Genomic DNA, 19174 nt, shown 5'->3' on the forward strand with positions numbered 1-19174 from the left:
TTACCTGAGGGATATTACCAGGTCAATATTAACAGGGAATGTCTTGATAGTCCCTAAAGAGGAAAGGAGGCCCAGCATCTACGAAGGACGGGGAGCCAGCAGGCCCCACATTATTGTATAAAGCAGCTAAGTGGGTTCTTCTTTCCCTACTAGAAGTACAATGGCTAGAACAACACTGCTGGGAAGGGGTCCTATCCCAATCACCTATCATTCTTTCACCTCCTGGGGCACAGCCTGAAGTTTTGAGTGATCAAGACTTGAATAAGTGAACCCTGGCTGAATTGCTTTTTGGTCAAACACCATTTCCTTCTTTATTGGAAGGAATCACCAACAACTGCTCAATAGGGACCTCTGGTAAAGTTGGAGCAGGACTTTCCTCTCCAGAATGACCAGATCTTCTTTGTATCAAGATGGCACTAGATAACCATACAGACTTCACAGGGATTAATAATTCTGGTAAGAGTCAGGAAGAGAAGCTGCCCTAGAGGAAGAAGAGAAACTTTTCCTTGAGACAGAGAAAAATACTATTTCTTCATGCTCTCTTTCACAACACTTTCCCTCCCAGAATACTGTGGGAGTGACTAGCCTGACAATCACAACTCTTTCTGCTTCCTCACATGGAAGAGATGATTACACATGGGGGTGGGTGGGCAGGAGGGACCCTGTGAATGTGGGCGCACATGGGCACGGGTGCTAAAGCATTTAGGAGAGGGAATTCTTCCTGGCCACACACACTACCCAGAAGTCATTCCCGTGGTTAGTGATCATCCTGTATCTTCTTTGGAGGGCCTGCAGTGGCAAAGACTGCAGTGACTTTTAAACCTGAAAAGGAGGCAGCAGGAAGGGTTTGGGCAAGGTGTCTCTTCCTGAAGCCCTTGACCCAAGGATGATTTACTCAGTCTTCTAAGGCCTCACTAAGGGCTGCTGGCTCCAGGTCAACCTGAGGCCCTGCCTCCTGGGCTGCAAAAGGAAGGAAATGTGACTCATGGAGAGCCCCAGACTGGTCCTTCTGCTCTGAACTGGTTTTACAGAAGAAGGAACTGCAGCTCTTGTGATTTCACACTTTCCTTCTACTCTGCTCGAGAGGACTACTTTGAAATCAGAAGCTACAGAGGTGCTTATAAAGACTTGTAAGAAGAACACTTTGATTACATTTCGAACGACTAACCTCGATCCCAGATGGGGAAAGTTCCTGCCCAAGCGCCCTTTGTGTTGACTCAGTAAGAGCGATTCAGATGCAAAGCCGCAGCATGTACACACGGAGCCCTGTCTTTACCTCGGGGCCCTCGGAGCCCTCCTGGGCCACCAGGCCGGCTATTTGTGCTCTGCCCTCCAAGGGCTTGGACACCCCAGGTCGGGAGTGGGGAGGGGCAGCACTCACCGTCTCATCAGTGCAGATGGAGTGTACCTGGGTCCCAAACATGACGGAGGTGAAGATGAGAAAGAGGAGGGCTTCAAAACACAACAAGATGAGGAGAATCACCGTGGTAGGTGGGGTGAATGAGCTGCACTCTGGAAAAGAGGGAGACGGAGAGCGGGCCTCACACACTGGCACAGGACTCTTTGCACAGGGCTGCCCTGGCTCGTGCCCCGGGATAACAACGACGTTCTCCTCTCCTACACTCCTTTAGCTTCCCCCTCTCCAGTGACTGTGCCCTCTGAAGTCAGAGCTCAGGAGAGCCTGCCCAGGAAGCTGATGTGCGACCCTCGAGGCTCCAGCTGCCTTACGCAGGCTCCTCTTGGGGAGCACAAGCACCGGCACGGTACAGAGGAGGGCCCCTGGAAGGCTTTTCTTGGCCCGTCTCACACACATTCTTGGTGATCCCACGCCTGCCTCGAGAGACTTCTTGTCCCGCTCCATTGATCGTGACTTAACTTTTCATCTGCACTTGCCTTGCCTTCCCAACTAGACTAGGACTTCCCTGGACTCCAGCCATCAGGACCCCGAGTGCTCCTGGGACCCTAGGCTCCGAGAGGGGAGCTTCCTCCCCACCGTACGTGGATAAGGCCTCTGAGGCACATTCTGGTCATTTCCAAACGGTGACATGGCATGTGCTTATTAATACATATATTTTCTTTTCTCATTTGTAGACTGTAATATCTCTTTACAGGGTTCAGCCTGCCTTACTCATAAATGTTTGTTGGTTGACTGATTTATGATCTAGCCTTTCCTGAAAAGGGGGCAGCTAGCCATCAGAGTGACTCTGCCCAGAGCCAGGTTAGTGAGGACACGATATGTACTGGCTTTGTGGGATATCAATATGCATTCAAGCTGTTGTGCTGCAGGATGTCTGAACCCTAATCATTATTTAGAGAATAAAGCATTGAAGAAAAAGTCTCCAAAGTGTTATTAAATATATTTCTCCTCCTGAGCACATACTCATTTTTGATCTTTCCTTCTTTAAATGAAAAAGAAGACCCACATACTCGTAAGGAATTGGTTGTGATCTGGCAGTGACAGTCACTGTCTTGCTTCATATTTCATTTGGATCGTGCTATATTAATTCTGCACAGTGATTGATAGATGACGACATCACTTAACTTTTTGGGGCCTCAGCTTCCTCATGTGCCAACTAATGACAAAAGCTGCAGTTCCCACTTCACAGGATTGTTGTGAGGTTCAAAGGAGACAATATATGTAAAGCACTTTGTAAAACATGACTCTTATATATAACAGCTATTAGTATTGGTTACTATTTCTATGGAAATATTACAAGGAAATGAAGTTCATAAATCCACAGAATCTCCAGAGTTGAAAAGGACCTCAGAAGCCAACTGGTTAAATGTATTTCTGAATAAAAATCCTTTCTTAAAAAGAAGTCTCTCTTTCAAGTGAGACTAGAAGAACTTTGGAAAACAAAGCTTTACAAATTAGCTGACACCTTTTTGTTCTTTATGATTATGACTATTACTAGTCACAACTAGTAAGGGGTAAAGAAAGCTTTGCTGTAGAGAACAACCATTCAGGGAGCCAATTAATCTTATGGCTACTGCTGTCCCCACAGCAGTGTCAATCCACCATCCTCTATCATGAGGGTCATATGGAGCCTCTTCTTCCAAGGCCCATTTTTCTCCTAATCCTTGTGAAAGTAAAGGCCAGACTCTGTGGACGCAACACTGTTCACTCTTGGAACAACTACATTTGTCGTCAGATGCATTAATGTGTTACTTGCCATCCCTGTGGGTCTATATTACTACCCCTATTCCTTGGGTGAACAAATCCTTAGAGCAGAATCTGCTGCCCTTCCTTCAGCCCTAGGCCATTTTTAGGATGTGTCCCTTCCATGCCCAGTTGATGGGTGATGGCAACTAACTTTAACATTAGTCTAAGCGCTAAAATATCACACCACATCCCAGAATCAGAGGTCACCTCTGGTCATCTCTTGGTAAAGCTATCTGCCTTCCTCCATGAACACTTACTGTGTGTATTCATTATGCTTTTCTGTGTCTTGACTCTTTATTAGTATTAGCAAGCTCCTTTGGAAGGCAGCAGTCAAGGTCATCCTTTAATATGAATTCCAAACACTGGGGCCGGCCTATGTAAATTTGTAAGTACTTGCTGCCTGACCAATGATCATGGCCTGGGCTCTCCTGGGCTAGTATTAGCTCCCCAGAACATACTCTTAAGCACAGAAATCTCTGATCCATGACTTTCCCTATTCATATCCTGAAGTTGGAAATTGGGGTCAGTGGCAGTAGATGGCAATGCCTCTCCTTTTTGTGGCATAAGAATACACAGAGAAGACAGAAACAGAATAAAGGAATGACAAGACATGAATACGGGAGGAAAGATAGTGAACAACACATAATGAAAATGGTATTTTCTAATCATATAGAAATTCTGATGTCCTTAAGAAGCCTCTGTGAAAAAAGCAATGACCAAAAACTGTTTGTTAATGACAACATATACAACAACCAACATTTTAAAAGGGAAAAGGGGGGCCCTTACTATTCAACATTCTTATTTCTTAAGTTTGTTTTTTTTTCACATAGATTGAGTGTGATAAGTCCAGCTGAACAAGTATTCTTCCATTTTGTGTGTGTGTTTTTCTTTCAGAACCTATAGGGTTCTGGAGGTTCTGTGGAGGTAGCTTCATGGTATTTGCTCTTAAATTGCCACATTTTAATAAATGTATTTTCTCTATTACTAACAAATGAATATGCCTACTCTCCATTAGGGAAAAATTCACCTTCCTACTGGAAAACCAAGATTTATGTTTACAATTAAGGTGAAACTAGTCAAGAGAGAATAAACTGCCTTGTATTTGCTTATCTTACCTCACTTTAAAAAGCACATGCTTCTCCCCTCTACCTGTCTAAGCACTTCTCTTCCTCCCTGAGTCGGTCTTCTTGGTTTAGTACCAACCCACTGGTAAAACACTGCTCTTCTGGGCTATGCTTCCTCTGGGTGCTTTGTAAAAAAAAATAATTTCAACTCATAGCTTGACTTTGCACTGAGACTCTAAAAGCTGAATAGATTGTTCTCCTATATTAAGATTGCTTTTATCTTTTTTTCCTTAAAGCCCTGCTATGATTTGCAGGGAAGCTAATGAAATTAAGTAACCTCAAACCAAACCCGAACCTTCAAAGTCTGCTTTTAATCTATGTTTAAGGGGAGGAAACACTGACTAAATACTCACCTGTCCAGTCTTCTTCAAAGCAATACAGGAAATGAAATCCCACCATGATGAGGGCATGCAGGGAAATGAGTGCTATATACATCTGCAAAAAAAAAAAAAAGAAATGCAACTTCAGGGGCAAGTATAAGCTGAAGAAAGCTGGTTAGAGTACTTTCAGATATGTGAGATTCCTAGGGCCAAGGACTTTGCTCAGGGAGAATGAGGAGGAGGAGGAGAAAATCTATCTAAAAAGCAAGTTTGGCCTGGTGAGGCTTGATAAAGATGTAGGTGTCTGGCCACAAGTGCTGAGCAGGCAGCCTTTGACTAGCCGGTCCTTTTCTTACTGATATATTGTGCTACAGACAGGGAGTTTTAGTTTTGATCTTGTGGCTCTGGGTACAACTAGGATAGCATGTGAAACAAGCCACAGGGCAGGGCTGATCTGGGCACTTGATTCCTGGCTGTCAAGAATCCTTGTCTGTCACATTCTATGGTTCTAATAATGGGATGAGAACCTAAAACCTAGCTCAAGGACCTAGAAATCTCTAAGCTACTTGCGATTGAACAAAATGAAATTCTTTAGATTATGTCACTTAATTAGCTCGGGACAATCTATTTCCAGAGAAATAGAAATAAAGGTCTTCCTTATATAATCTAAATGTTTTCTAAATGGCTACCTTTGACTAGCCTTGGATCCAATTACAGCATTAAAACAAAACAAAACAAAAACAAACCCTTATACCTTCTGTCTTAGAATCAATATTATCAGTTTCAAGTATCAAAAGTATACATTCCAAGGCAGAAGAGTGGTAAGGGCTGGCTGGGCAATGGGGGTTAAATGACTTGCCCAGGGCCACACAGAGGTGTTAACCAGATTTGAACGCTCTCTATCCACTAAGCTTGTCCTCAATTACAGTATTTTGAAGAGAATTATTAGTGGTTCATTATGACCTCTCAAACATTTAGAAGATTAGTAACCCTTTTTGGAATTATTAACTTAGGGAAGAATGAGGAACACAATTCATAAAGCAAACTTACTGTAAACAGTACGAAGTACTTCTGGTTATTCTCTCCCACACAGTTATTAACCCAGGGACAATGGTGATCCATCTTTCGAATGCATCTTTTACAAACACTGAAAAAGTGAATAGAACTGACCTTTAAGACTACCATTATCTTATATGAAAGAATACATGTCAACTAAGAGATAAAATCAAGGTACCTTGGAAACATAAACAATAACAACATCTAACATTTATACAGTACTTTTAAAGTTTGCAAAAACACTTTATAGATATTATCAAAATCCTTATAATAAGGTTAAGTACTATGCTTAACCCCATTTTACAAAATGAAGAATCTGAGGTGATAGAGGTTAAGTGATGTGAACAAGATCACAAATCTGTGACATGCTTTAAACTCAGGAATTTCAGGCCCCAAGGCCAACACTCGATACCACCTAGCTGCTTCAAAAAAAGGAAGACAATCCCTATTCCCTGCCATCTGCCGTAACGTCAATCTAGCAATATAGGTAGGTGGCTGGGCAGAGAGGAGAAGTCCTTAAAAGAAGATATGATGTGACTCTTCTGGAAATAGAAGGCTTTATATAAGAACCTGAGTATGACATTTAAGAAAATACAAATGAAGAGAGAAAGATGTTTAGTAAAGTCTATCCCATTACTCCATAGTCACAGGCCCAAGCCACTCTCAGCTACCACTCTTGCATACTTGAGTCTGTTCCTCTTGCCCAATACTACAAAGGCTACTGGCTGTAGAGAAGCATCTTGACTAAGGGAGCTTTGGGAAAAAGGGGTAATTTAGAGTTTGAAAGCTAAGGAAGTGGAAGGGGGACAGGAGCAGCAGAGAAAACTTAATCCTCAACATACAATGAAGTGCACAAAAGAACTTAACCTCTTGGCTCCAAGCTTTTGAGTTGCTCTAGAAGCCTTTTGTGAGTGGATATTTCTAACTCATATTTTGGTCAGGGAGAAATGTCAAGCTGCACAGCATCTTGATATAAATAGCCCAAGAGTTTAACCAAGCACTCAAATTTTTCCTCTTTTTCCAGCCCAGTCCTCTAAAAGAGAAAAGGTCTAAGTAAAGGAAGGTATAACTTCAAAAAGAATAAAGCTAAGCTGTAGAGCCAGATAAGAAAAATAAACATACTTTAGGAAGAATAAAAAAGGATAGCAGATCAAGAGTCATAGAAAATGGTCTTGGGTATAAGCAGAAATCAGGATAAGTCTTCCTTCCTAGGTACAAATAGCAGGTCAAATATAGGCTTAGTTGATGAAGAGTATGTAGTTACAAGGGAGTTCCTGGATTTTGGTTCTCAATTTCCATTATTGGTGGCATTGTTCAGTAGTAATAAAATATCTGTGGGTGCTTAGCTCTACTATTTATTGATGGCTGGTAATGAGGACAGTGGTCATGGGATTTTATCATCTATGGCTTCACAGCCCCTAACCTCATGTTGGAAAACCTATGACATTTGTGCCGGAGGAGGCTTATCTCTTTCCCCTCTCCACATGCATCTGAGGACATTTCTCACTTCCCCCACCCCTCTACCCAGTAGTCTAAAGGAGAATGCTTCTTCTCTCCCATCTGGGGAAAGGCACGGGGCTCACATATGTCCTGAGGGTTGCATTTTGGGCATTTGATCTCTAAAAAGTTCACCATCACTGCCCTAATCCAACATCCTTAATTTGACAATATACAGCACCGAGCCACCAGTGGAGAAAGAAATACTTCAACCCAAATCTATCATCTCTACTGGAAAAGCTCAAAAGCACAGCAGAAGCAACTAAATGTACTAAGAATGGTAGAAGTCATAGTAGCAAAGAAAGTACAAAAAGAATTCAGTGCAACTTAAAGTCAGCTGAGATTGATTAAGCATCTACTAGGTAGTAGGCTATTCGAGGTATCAGGAGAAAAACCCCAAACAGTAAAACTATGTGACATTAAAGAACTTATATTCTACTGAGGTGGGATAAGGCATGGACACAAAGTTGATATAAACTAAGTTTGAATGGGAGAGAGAACTAACAACTTTGAGGAAGGGGGAGATCAAGAAAGGACTTCTGTAAGAGGTGGCACTTGGGCAGTGTCTTGAAAGAAGACAGAGATTCTGTCTGTGGCAGAGATGAACAGGGAGTCCATTTTTTGAAGTCTGGAACTGATCTGTGACTGGAAGAAAGGCATTTTTAATTATGTCACCTACTGAAACAGACACTCCATTTCTGAAGACATGCATTTATAGATTTAGAAATTTCTAAATTACTGTTCAGAAGGACCCACTGCAAAACATTTTCCCAAACATTTGGGGGAAGGCCCTTCTTGTGTTCTGCTGACACTCCATGCTCAAACCAGAAGGCTAGATATTCTAAGGGGGACTGCTGTTCTTCCCTGATTAATGTATAAGTGTATACTGATTAGTGTATAAGTGGTAACCAAATGAAATTTACAAAGTACTAATGTAGATTTGGAAAAGAAAGACTGGGGAAATTAGGTCTTTCATAACTCAAGAATATAGTGCTTACATAGGAAACAGAAAAAACAAATGAAGGTGAGATTAAAGGATTACAAACATACAAAGCAAGATTCTGGCCAACTTTAATCTTATAATCAGAGGGGACAATTTCAACTTAAGTAAAACTGCATTTCTATTAGGCCAATCAATCAAACAATCAATAAACTTTTAAGTGTCTGCTAATGTGTCAGGTACTGTGCTAAGGACTGGAAACATGAAAAGAAGCAAAAGATAATCGCTGCCCTCAAGGAGCTCATAGTCTAATGTGGAGACAATGAGCAAACAAATATGTACAATCTATGTGGAGGATAAATGGCCAATAATTAAAAGAGGGTATGAGAAGAGGGATTAGGAAAAACTTCCTACTAACAAATTAGAAATGGTCTTGGAGCAGCCAAGATGGCAGAGAAAAGGCAGGGGCTTGCTGAGCTCTCCCAAATTCCCCTCCAAATAACTTTAAAATAACATTTCAAAATGAAATCTGGAATAGCAGAACCAACAAAAGGATGAGGTGAAACAATTTTCCATCCCAAAACAACTTAGGAGATGATAAGAAAGGTCTATTTCACTGTGAAAGGGAATTCTTTATTCTCTTTGTCTACTTTGAATTAACACTTCATCAACTCTTTCTTTTAGTACCCTTACTTAGTACCTACCTAACCACGAAGTAAAGAGAGCTCTACCCTTTTAACCCAATCAGTCAGAAACATGAATTCCATGATAAAAAAGGTTTATACCTTCAGAGATCTAGAATAAGAATTAACACCCTCAGAGGTGAGAAGTGGATCCCACAAGAAACTGCCCCCCCCCCCCCCAGCAGTGGTGGGCAATTTGGAAGCTGTAATTGACCCCTAAGAAAAGAGGAAGGGACAAGATGCCACTATTTTTTTTTTAAAACCCTTACCTTCCATCTTGGAATCAATAGAGTGGTAAGGGCTAGGCAACGGAGGTCAAGTGACTTGCCCAGGGTCATACTGCTAGGAAGTGTCTGAGGCCAGATTTGAATCTAGGATCTCCCATCTCTAGGTCTGGTTCTCAATCTACTGAGCCACCTAACTGCTCCCCCCAAGAAGCCACTATTAAAGGCCTTGAATTTCTGGGGCTGGGAAACTGGCTTCAAGAATAGAGTTGGCTTCAGGAGTCATCTTCAGCTCAAGTCATCTTGATCTACCTCTTGGGGGGAACTTGGGTGAGTGAATAGCTGGCTTTCCTTTCCTGACCTCTAAAGAGAGTTTAACTTTGATTGAGAGGGTTAACAAGTTGTGCCTGGCTGAGTTGAGCATTGGAGCAATATTTAATGTGATAGGCTAGACATCTTCTCTATTCCTTTTTGTATTTCCCCACTTTCACTTTTTCTACCTCTTTTGTAAATAAAAGCTATTAAAAGTCATTTTGACTTTGAGTTATAATATTTGAAATCGGTGACCACCATATTATTTATAATTTTCATATATTTTAGCCAAACCATTAAATCTAATTCCTATGCCATTGGGGTGAGAGTGGAGTATAGTCCAGTGCAGTCACACCCCAACAAGTCAGCAGCAGGCCTTAGGGGTGACTGAATGGGCAATGGAGGCTCCTGGAGATCTCAGCTCACAGATAATAAGAGAGTTGAATAACTGGTCATAAAAAGATTACAGTAGATGCCTTGCTGGCACTGGGAGCAGAATTCTGTTGTATTGCCCAGATGTAGTTCTAAATTAAAGTCTCAGGGTGAGTACAGCTTCAGGAGGAGGGACCCTGATCATAGATCCTGAGAGGAAAAGAAGTGTTTTTAGTCATTCACAAACCAGAGCATAGGCCAAGAGGGCAGTGACCATACCTCTCTTTAGATTATACTGCCTTGGAAGAAATGAAAACTTATATATACCCCTAGAACTAATTCTGAAAACAGCGCACAAAAATCTGAAGCTTAGGACAGTTTCCCCTCTATCACAGGAGGACAGCCCAAGTTTAATATAAAGTGAGAAGTCAAGAAATAGGCTGGAAAAATGAGCAAAAAATATCCATAAAAAGGAACCTTACCACTAAAAGTGGTTATTATGGTGAATGGGAAGATCAAAACACAAACTGAGAAGAAAACAACAAAGTCAAAATGGCTGTAGCCAAAGCCTCAAAGAAAAATGTGAATTGGTCTCATGTCCAAAAAGAATTCCTAGAAGAGTTCAAAAAGGAATCTAAAAATCAAATAAGAGACCTAGAGGAAACATTGGGAAGAGAAATGAGAGTAATGTAAGAAAAGCATGAAAAAAGTCAGCAGCTTGTTAAAGATACAATACAAATACTGAAGGAAATACCTTAAAAAAGAGAATAACCAAATGGTAAAAGAGGCACAAAAATCTCATGAAAAGAAAAATTTCTTAAAAAGCAGAAATGGTCAAATGGAAAAGGTGGTACACTCACTGAAGAAAATAATTTCTTAAAAATTAGGAATGGGCAAGTAGAAGGTACTGATTCCATGAGACATCAAGAAACAATAAAACAAATTTTAAAAAATGAAAAAGAACTATTTTGTTGGAAAAAAACCCAAAACAATTGACCTGGAAAACAGATCAAGGAGAGATAACTTAAGAATTGTTAAATTGCTTAAAAGCCATGATCCAAAAAACCTCCTATAAATCATCTTTCAAGAAATTATCAAGGAAAACTGCCCTAATATCCTAAAACCAGAAGGGAAAATAGAAATGGAAAGAATCCATTTAATACTTCTTAAAAGTGATCCCAAAATGAAAACTCCCAGAAATAATATAGTCAGATTCCAGAGCTCCTATGTCAAGGAAAAATACTACAAGCAGCCGCCAGATAGAAAAAATTCAAATATCATGATGGAGCCACAGCCAGGATAACATGAGATACAGTAGTTTCTATGTTAAAGGAGCATTGAACTTGGAATATGACATTGTGGAATGCAAAGGAGCTGGGATTACAACCAAGAAGCATTTGTCCAACAAACTGAGTATAATCCTTCAGGGGAACAAATGGATATTTAATAATAAAAGATTTTCAAACATTCCTGATGAAAAGACCAGAGCTGAATAGAAACTCTGACTTGAAAATACAAGACTCAAGAGAAACTCAAAATGAAAAGAAATTATAAGGGATTCAATAAGGTTAAACTGTTTACATTCTTACATGTGAAGATAATACTTGTGACTCCTAAGAACTTTATTAGGGCAGTTAGAAAGTGTATACATAGACAAAGGGCACGGGGTGCTACTATGATGGGATATCTAAAAAAATTAAATTAAGGGATGAGAAAGGGGGATGTATTGGGAGAAAGGGCAAAGGGAAAATAGGAGGCAAATAATCTTGCATACATTGGAGGGAAAGATGAGAAGTGAGTGGGCAATGCTTGAACCTTACTCTCATAGGTACTAGCTGAAAGAGGGAATAGCATACACACTCAATTGGATATATAAATTTATCTTACCCTACAGGGAAGAAGGGGAAGAGAGAATAAGAAAAGTTGAATGAAAGGAGGGTAAATTGTAGAGGAAGAAATGAAGTAGAGAGAACTGAGTAGGGGAGACCAAATGGAAGGCTACTTCAATAGTCTAGGTGAGAAGTGGTAAGGGTCTGTACATGGTAGAAGTCATGTAGGAGAAATGAAGGGGAAAGAAAAATAGAGGTGCTGTAAAAGTTAGAAACAACTAGATTTGACAATAGTCTGGATGTGTGGGGTGAGTTGGAATGAGGAGTTAAGGATGATCTCATGATAAGGAGCCTGGATGGCTGGGAGGATGGTACCCTGGATATCATCAAGGAAGTTTGGGGAAAAGATAACAGTTCTCTTTTGGACATATCAGAGTTTGACAATACCTATCGACATCTAATTCAAGATGTCTACAAGGTAGCTAGTGATGCTGGACTGGCACTCAAGGAAAAAAAATTTGGGTTCCATAGGTGGGCGGTCTAAAAGTGTAGTTTTAATTCATTAAAATGTGACTTCTTGAAAAAAAAACCCCAGAAACAAAAAAAACCCTTACCTTCCATCTTAGAATCAAGTGTCTGAGGCTGGATTATAACCTAGACCTTTCTGTCCCTAGGTCTGGCTCTCAAATCACTGAACCACCTAGCTATTCTCTAAAACATTACTTTTAAAGCTAAAAATCACATTAAGACTTTTGGATCACCTTGAATAAATCTGGGAGTTCTCTGTACAGTTATGAGAATTGAACCCCATGGGAATTCGCACAAAGAGATATCCCTGCCACACACACACACACACACACACAGAGGCGCACAACAACAAAGAAGGCCAGCTTTAAATTTTGTATAAGCAAAGAGTAAATAAGTCTCTTGTCAAGCTGTATTCATAGCTCTGTCTAGGAGGCTGGTGGTTTTGGCTTTACTCAAAGGCCATGCTTTCATTTGCTTCAAACTGTTGGCCAATAAGACAGTTTATATCGTTCAGAATTGAGTAGCTATCAAAGAGCATTCTTTGCAGAATGAATAAGTGACGTGCACCATCACTCTGGCTCATCTGAATCAATGACTCCTGTTTTGACTGAGCTGTTTTGTTTCCTAGAGCTTAGCAATATCTCATTTCGTTAATACTCTGAGGAGGCCTGGAAGTGGGTAGGGAAGAAAATGCTAGCTGCTGGTGGTGACAGAATGCTAGGGAGGGAAGCTCTCTAGTTGTCTTAATGTCTTTATTCAGTAAATATAACTTTGATTTTTCCTTTAAAAACAGCACACTCTTGTATCCCCAAACCTTTCCTACTCTGTAAGAGAAAAATAAAATTAAATGATCCTATAAGAAATGCAATCAATTTTCTAATATGGTTTTTGGAACTGTTGCTGGTCAAAGCTAACAATGACTAATCCAGGCTGGTAGGAAAGAATGGGAGAGTTTATTATAATTTTTAACTGTATATTAGCTAAAGGAAGCATGTGATGGTAACCTTTTAGTGATTTCTCTCATAATTCTTTTTATTAATTATACACATGCCATTGCAACAGCAGACTTATCCTCTGCATCTATTATTGCCCTTGTTTAAGAAGCTGTGATTTCATTGAAGCAGAATGCCCTCTTAAATGCCATAGTATAAGATCGTCAAAAGTTCCTATAACCAAAAGAATTCCTCAACAGGTGATTCCCTTTCTGCATAAAACCTCCTCAAGCCTAGCTTAGCTGGTATTCAGATAATAGGGCTGGCTTCTCAGCCTGCTCTCAAAGCTTTTCCAGCTTCAAAGGACCTGCCAGAGCTTGTCCTCTGTTTGTATCACCCTCAAGAACCCAGGGGCCACTTCCCTCCTCTTAAGAGGACTGACTCCAGGCTCAGTGCAGGACTCCTCTCTCTGAGAAGCAGTCCCCCATTTCTTCAATCATTAGTAATGTTTCCTTCCAACTATCTTGTAGCATGAACTTTGGGTGAACATAAAGAAGTCTGTTAGTTACTTTACATGAATGGAAAACCAAAGTGGATACTCTTCCCTGTCACAGTAAGGAAGAGCTATTTTTCTGTTATTCAGAAAGAAAAGGAATGTGACATTGCCTCAAATTTGTGACTTCTTAACTATAACCACCTATGAAGAGGTCATGAGAAAAACCAACTGCATTATGCACATATGCCTCTAAAACAAGACCCACAAAGGTTGCATATATAAGGCCCTTAATAAACAACCACTGAACTGAGTTCAGCTGCCTCTCAGAGACAGCTGATTCGTTTTCACACGTCTAATCTGGATTACCTGCTGACATAATCATACCTGCAGTGATGGGCTCTGTCAGGTTTGATGCTACAGCACTTTGGACACTTGTATACGACTTGCCCTGGTTTCAATTGTAAACTTTCGATGAATTCTTTTGTGGCGTTTCCTTTGGGCACTGCACCCTATGAATAGAAAGAAAAAAGTCAGAAATAGTACCTTGGGAAAAAAGTTCCAGTAGATTAAATATGATTACAGAAGGTGCTTTCAAGGGCATCTGTAAATATATAAAGAATCAATATATTCATAAAATACAAAATAATGCAAAGTCATTAAATTCTATGGAAGTTGAGCAAAAGAATGTTGCAGAGGAACAAGGTAGGGAGACCAATTAGAAAGCCTCAGGTGAAAGGTGATGAGATCCTAGGTTATGAATAGAGATAAGTGGCGGATGTGGGAGATGTTATGGAGGTAAAAATGTCAAAATTTGGGAACTGCTTAGATATGTAGTTTAAGGAGGCATGAAAAGTTAAAGATGGCACCAAAGTTTGAACTTGGAGATCAGAAGGTCCTTTAAGCTCTCAAGCTATGAAATAAAGTTGTTCTCTGATTCTGATGGTAGCTGAGAGTAATGAAGTCCACGCATAAAAATGACAGTTGTTACACTAAGATATCAGACACAAAGATGAACTCCTAATGAAGTCAGAAAGCCAGGCAGCAGCCCTACATAAGCATATATACTTGGAACGCCACCACAGATTTTTCTCTTTGTATAGATCTTGCTTGTACATTGTCCCCCCCCCCCCCCCCATATTGTCTCCCAGCTGACTGAGAGTTCCTTGAGAGCAAGGACTGTCTTTATTTGCCCTTGTTTGTAACCTCAGCCCTTAGCACAGTGCCTGGCACATAGCAGGTATTTAAATAATGCTTGCTGATTTGACTTGAAGCTATAAAGGGACAAAAGAAAACTAAAAATGATGATAGCTAAGATACCAAGAAAGATATCAAATAATAAATTTCAGGTTTACTTTAAAAGTTACTCTAAAAACGCTGTGCTTAAAGAGTATTTAATACTTTTTGTATTTTGCAAAATGTAAAGTGGTGTCAAATTTGCAGCCTCAAAAAGACTCACAAAATTCCTGCTGGCCTGACCCAATTAAAAATGTATGAGGGAAATTTTTAATAAAATAAAAAGACAATATAATATTTTGTTAATTTGTGGTTTTCTAAGTCATTATGTTGCTCACAGGGATACCTTTCTATTTGAATTTTATACCACAAATGCAAAGTCTTACATAAATGAAACTTGCTATTTTCTGTCATGCAAAGCACCCACATTTCCTTTTGGATGATATGACCCATTCCATCTCCTATCACCTACTGACACTGACTATAACAGCAGGAAGAAGTTATTAGCAGAAAGGAAAAATAGCTGTTAAGTACACTTGGATCACATTTAACTGGATAACAAAGTCACAGTCCCATCCACATAGAAAACCTATTCTACTCCCTCTTCCAGATCTGCTGACTATTTTTTTTTATCCTCTATTTCATTTGGCTAAAAGTGATTTAGAAATACTCAAGTTTTGGAAATTTTGCTTTCTATGCTCTGGTTATTCTAGTCTCTCTGAGGGTGTTAGAGAAACTGATGGAGGCTGAACATATACATACCAACTTCATCATAGTTTTTTTCTTCACAGGAGCTTTAATGTTCCAGGAATCTGGTTTTTAAAATCAATTGCAGGATATGTAACTTAGTGAAAACAGCACTAGATCTAGAGTGAGAAGTTCTAAATTTGAAGACTTCCTATTTACTAGCTGTGTAATGCTGGGCAAATCCCTCAACTTCCTGGGGGCATTTGTTGTCTCAAGAGTGACATGAGAGTTTGAAATGAAGGCTAGAAGTCTTTAAAGCCCATTCTGGCTCTAAATTTTAGAACCTGACAAACATATATAATCCTTACCTTTCCTGCCAACCAGAAAACTGACAAAACACTTAAGTACTTAATAGATTTTTAGAAGGCAGGGGAGTGCTTCCTGTCCTGTTCCATTATTTGACTTTCTTTGCATATAGGAACATATGGAGTTACTACTCAGCTAAGGAAATACCTTAGCTTGTGGGAAGGAGCAAACCAAAAGCCTTCAGCAGAAGGAAAAATTCATTTTGAGGCAGTCTTTTGACAAATAAGTTTTATTCCTCAACAAGTCAAATCCAAGATTTTTAATAAAATTTCTAGAACACTATAATTAGACTTCTTATAGAGAAAATGTCTTACAAATTCAATAGAAATGCCTCCTTATAATGATAAACAATAACAATCCCATCCATACAGAACTTTCCTTACAAACAAGTAGAACTAGTATTGCCAATATCATCTTCCTTGCTTTCCAAGTAGGGACAGTGAAAGACAGAAAAGTAGAATGGCTTGTTGGAAGCCACAGGGTCAGAGGACTCTAAGTCCATCATTTCCTCTACTACCTTCTCTAGGTTACACTAGGACTGTGTTGGCATAGGCATGGCACGCATGCCCTAGGGGAACGGAGGGGACTTTCCACTATCCCCGAGGACATTTTTTGCATGCCTTGCCCCTCTGTCCAGGAGCCCAATGCAAGCACTTCTTCCCTCTGCTCTCTGGGGGTAATGGGGTGTGTTCCTTTCACAGGGAGCTTGAAGGTGCAATTTGGGCATGTGATCTCTAAAAGGTTTGCTAATGCCACAAAAGAATTAGAGGCTAGGTGGGTCAACAGTCTGTCTCACTTTCCTCAACCATAAAAGGAAAATCATGATGGAATTTACCTCTCAGGGTTTTCTGGTGGATCAAATGAGAGAATATTTATAAAGAGCTTAGTACAGTGGCTGGCATATAGTAGGCACTTTTATTTTGTTTCCTTCCTTCCCTTCCTATTAAACCAGTTTATTACTCCATTAAAATATTTGATAAATCTTCCTTTCTATCTTAATCCAACTTATCCCATGTATTTGATATAGTATGAAATGTAAAATTCAATCAACCATGCTTCTAAAATGAAGCATTTAATTTACTAAGGGTCTATAATCAATCAATACATAAGATTTTATTATTATTATTTTATAAAACCCTTACCTTCCGTCTTGGAATCAATACTGTGTATTGGTTCCAAGGCAGAAGAGTAGTAAGGGCTAGGCAATGGGGGGAGGGTGGGGGATTAAGTGACTTGCCCAGGGTCACACAGCTGGGAAATGTCTGAGGCCAGATTTGAACCTAGGACCTCCAGTCTCTAGGCCTGGCTCTCAATCCACTGAGCTACCCAGCTGACCCCCAATACATAAGATTTTAAAGCAATAATTAAATTTTGTTTATATTTACCAACAGAAAGGTCATTCATGAATTTCTTTGTCTTAACACATTTATGCTAATACTAAAATTAACTAATACTAACACACCTAATACTAAAGATGATGAAATCCTAGAACGATAAATCTAGAGCTTGATGGAACTCTCAGTGGTCATTTAGTTCCTATCTTTGTTTTACAGATAAAGAGACTGAAGCCCAGAGAAGAAACCTTATCTAAAATCACATAGGAAATAAATGTGAAGGTAAGGATTCAAATGCAATTCCTGTGATTCCTGTTCTTTCCCTTGTCTCACTTCCTTGCCTAATATGATCGAAACTCCTTTTTAGAGCCTTTAAAAACCTTTAGAGAAGAGAAAGAGAAGAGGTATCTTTTGCTCAGATGCTACAATATTGTGTGATTACCAGCAGCTACATCTCAGCAATTATGTAATAACTGAAACAGATTCAAACTGAGGGAGGAGACTTGAAAGGATTCCAATGTGATTATAGCTATAGTATAATATGTAATATATAATATAGCATAGCAAAATGGTAAAGAGTATCATGATTCAACATTCCCTTTAATTCCACAGAAGCAAAAATCTGAGGTCTTTAAAAGTTGTTTCAGGGTACTAGACTATAATAAAATCTGTCAGGTATACATGCATATATATATACCTGCCTTGCCAGTGACAGATACCTTCCTTTCATCAGGGACCTACCTGGCCAATATCATTGTCAGTAGCCACTAGAAGCCAGAGGAAATTTCTGTCTGTAAATAGATAGCTGGACTTCTACTCTGGTGGTTTGTATTAATTAAAGTAAAGCTCTGGATGTATGCATCCATTTTTGCACTATATTAATTAATATTAAATTAATATCTTCAGTTTCTTATTTCCCATAAAGTTTATTAATAATCACTTGAAATAGAAAAGGCAGATAAGCATAGATTTAAAGTCTTTCTTATTCTAAGTCTGACCACGTGTTCATTCTGCAGGATTCTCCACCCATCTCACCTGCCTGCTCAGGGAAGTAGAGAGACAGGTGGGATCCACCCATACCCTTTTATTTATGTTATGGGCGCAGTGCTGGCATGTAAAAAATGGTATGAACCCGGTTGGCAATCCAGGAGGGGGAGGGGATGAAACTCCCTCTACACATTACCACAATTTATTTTCTTCCTAAAAGTTTCAACTTACGAATATGAAGAGTAGTACGACTGAACAAAGACTAAAATACTTACTAAAATCAACAAATATGCAACCACTCTTTATGAGGCACTGGAGACACAAAGATAAAGTCAGCCTGGAGTTCTCTAGTCTAGAATGCTTTTCTCCACAATTGTGAGGTAGCATGGCATTTTGGAGAGGCTGGTTTCAGAGTTGGCATTGTGTTCAAGTCTTGCTTCTAGACAGTCACTAGTATACCAGGCACTGCTTTAAACCACTAAGAAATAGACAGGTTTGCCAGGAAGCATTCCTGGTGGAAGTTTATATGCTGAAGTTCCACAATGGCTATGATTGATATAGCATGCCTCATCGTTGGTCCGTAGACTAATTAGAGCTCCTAAGTCTTTGAAAGTTGTTTATCTTTATGAAGTTGTCATTGTGTAAACTGGTCTCCTGGTATCTCCCTCATTACATTCTGCATCTCTTCACACAGAGCTTCCCATATTTCTCTGAAGCCATCCTTTACTAAAGCATCTTTCATCATTTTCTAAAGCACAAGTTTTTTTTTTTAATTATGTAATTTGTCCATTCAATGAGCATTTAAATTTCCAATTTTTAGCCATTGCAAAAAAGAGTTGGCATAAATACTTTTTGTGTATCTTTTGTTTTATTTAGGGTTAATTCTTCTTTTAACATATTCTCCCTTTCTTATTTCCCCTTCTTTTCCCTTGTTAAATGAAATATATTTCTGTACCTAATTGTGATGTATGTTTGTATATGTGGTATTCCTTCTTGGCAGTTCAACTGAATGTGGTTCAAGTATTATTCCCTCCCAATTCTTAATTGTATAGGCTTCTACTTGAACCCTAATTGTATGAGATGATTTCCCC

At 39.6% G+C, this 19174-nt stretch overlaps 1 protein-coding gene across 3 annotated transcripts in view; it reads right to left on the reverse strand.

Moving 5' to 3' along the window:
• ZDHHC3 (zinc finger DHHC-type palmitoyltransferase 3) overlaps positions 1 to 19174 on the reverse strand; it is a 66475-nt gene that overhangs the window by 13559 nt on the left and 33742 nt on the right. For all 3 annotated transcript variants that reach the window (XM_007505060.3, XM_056800225.1, XM_007505061.3), the window contains exons 3-6: positions 13861 to 13985; positions 5658 to 5754; positions 4641 to 4722; positions 1382 to 1512 (exon numbers count right to left, since the gene is read on the reverse strand). In XM_007505060.3, coding sequence (XP_007505122.1) covers positions 1382 to 1512; positions 4641 to 4722; positions 5658 to 5754; positions 13861 to 13985 — 435 coding nt within the window. The remainder of the gene's footprint in view (positions 1 to 1381; positions 1513 to 4640; positions 4723 to 5657; positions 5755 to 13860; positions 13986 to 19174) is intronic.

This window comes from Monodelphis domestica, chromosome 5 (assembly GCF_027887165.1).
Source record: "Monodelphis domestica isolate mMonDom1 chromosome 5, mMonDom1.pri, whole genome shotgun sequence".
In the NCBI taxonomy this organism is placed as follows: Eukaryota; Metazoa; Chordata; class Mammalia; order Didelphimorphia; family Didelphidae; genus Monodelphis; species Monodelphis domestica.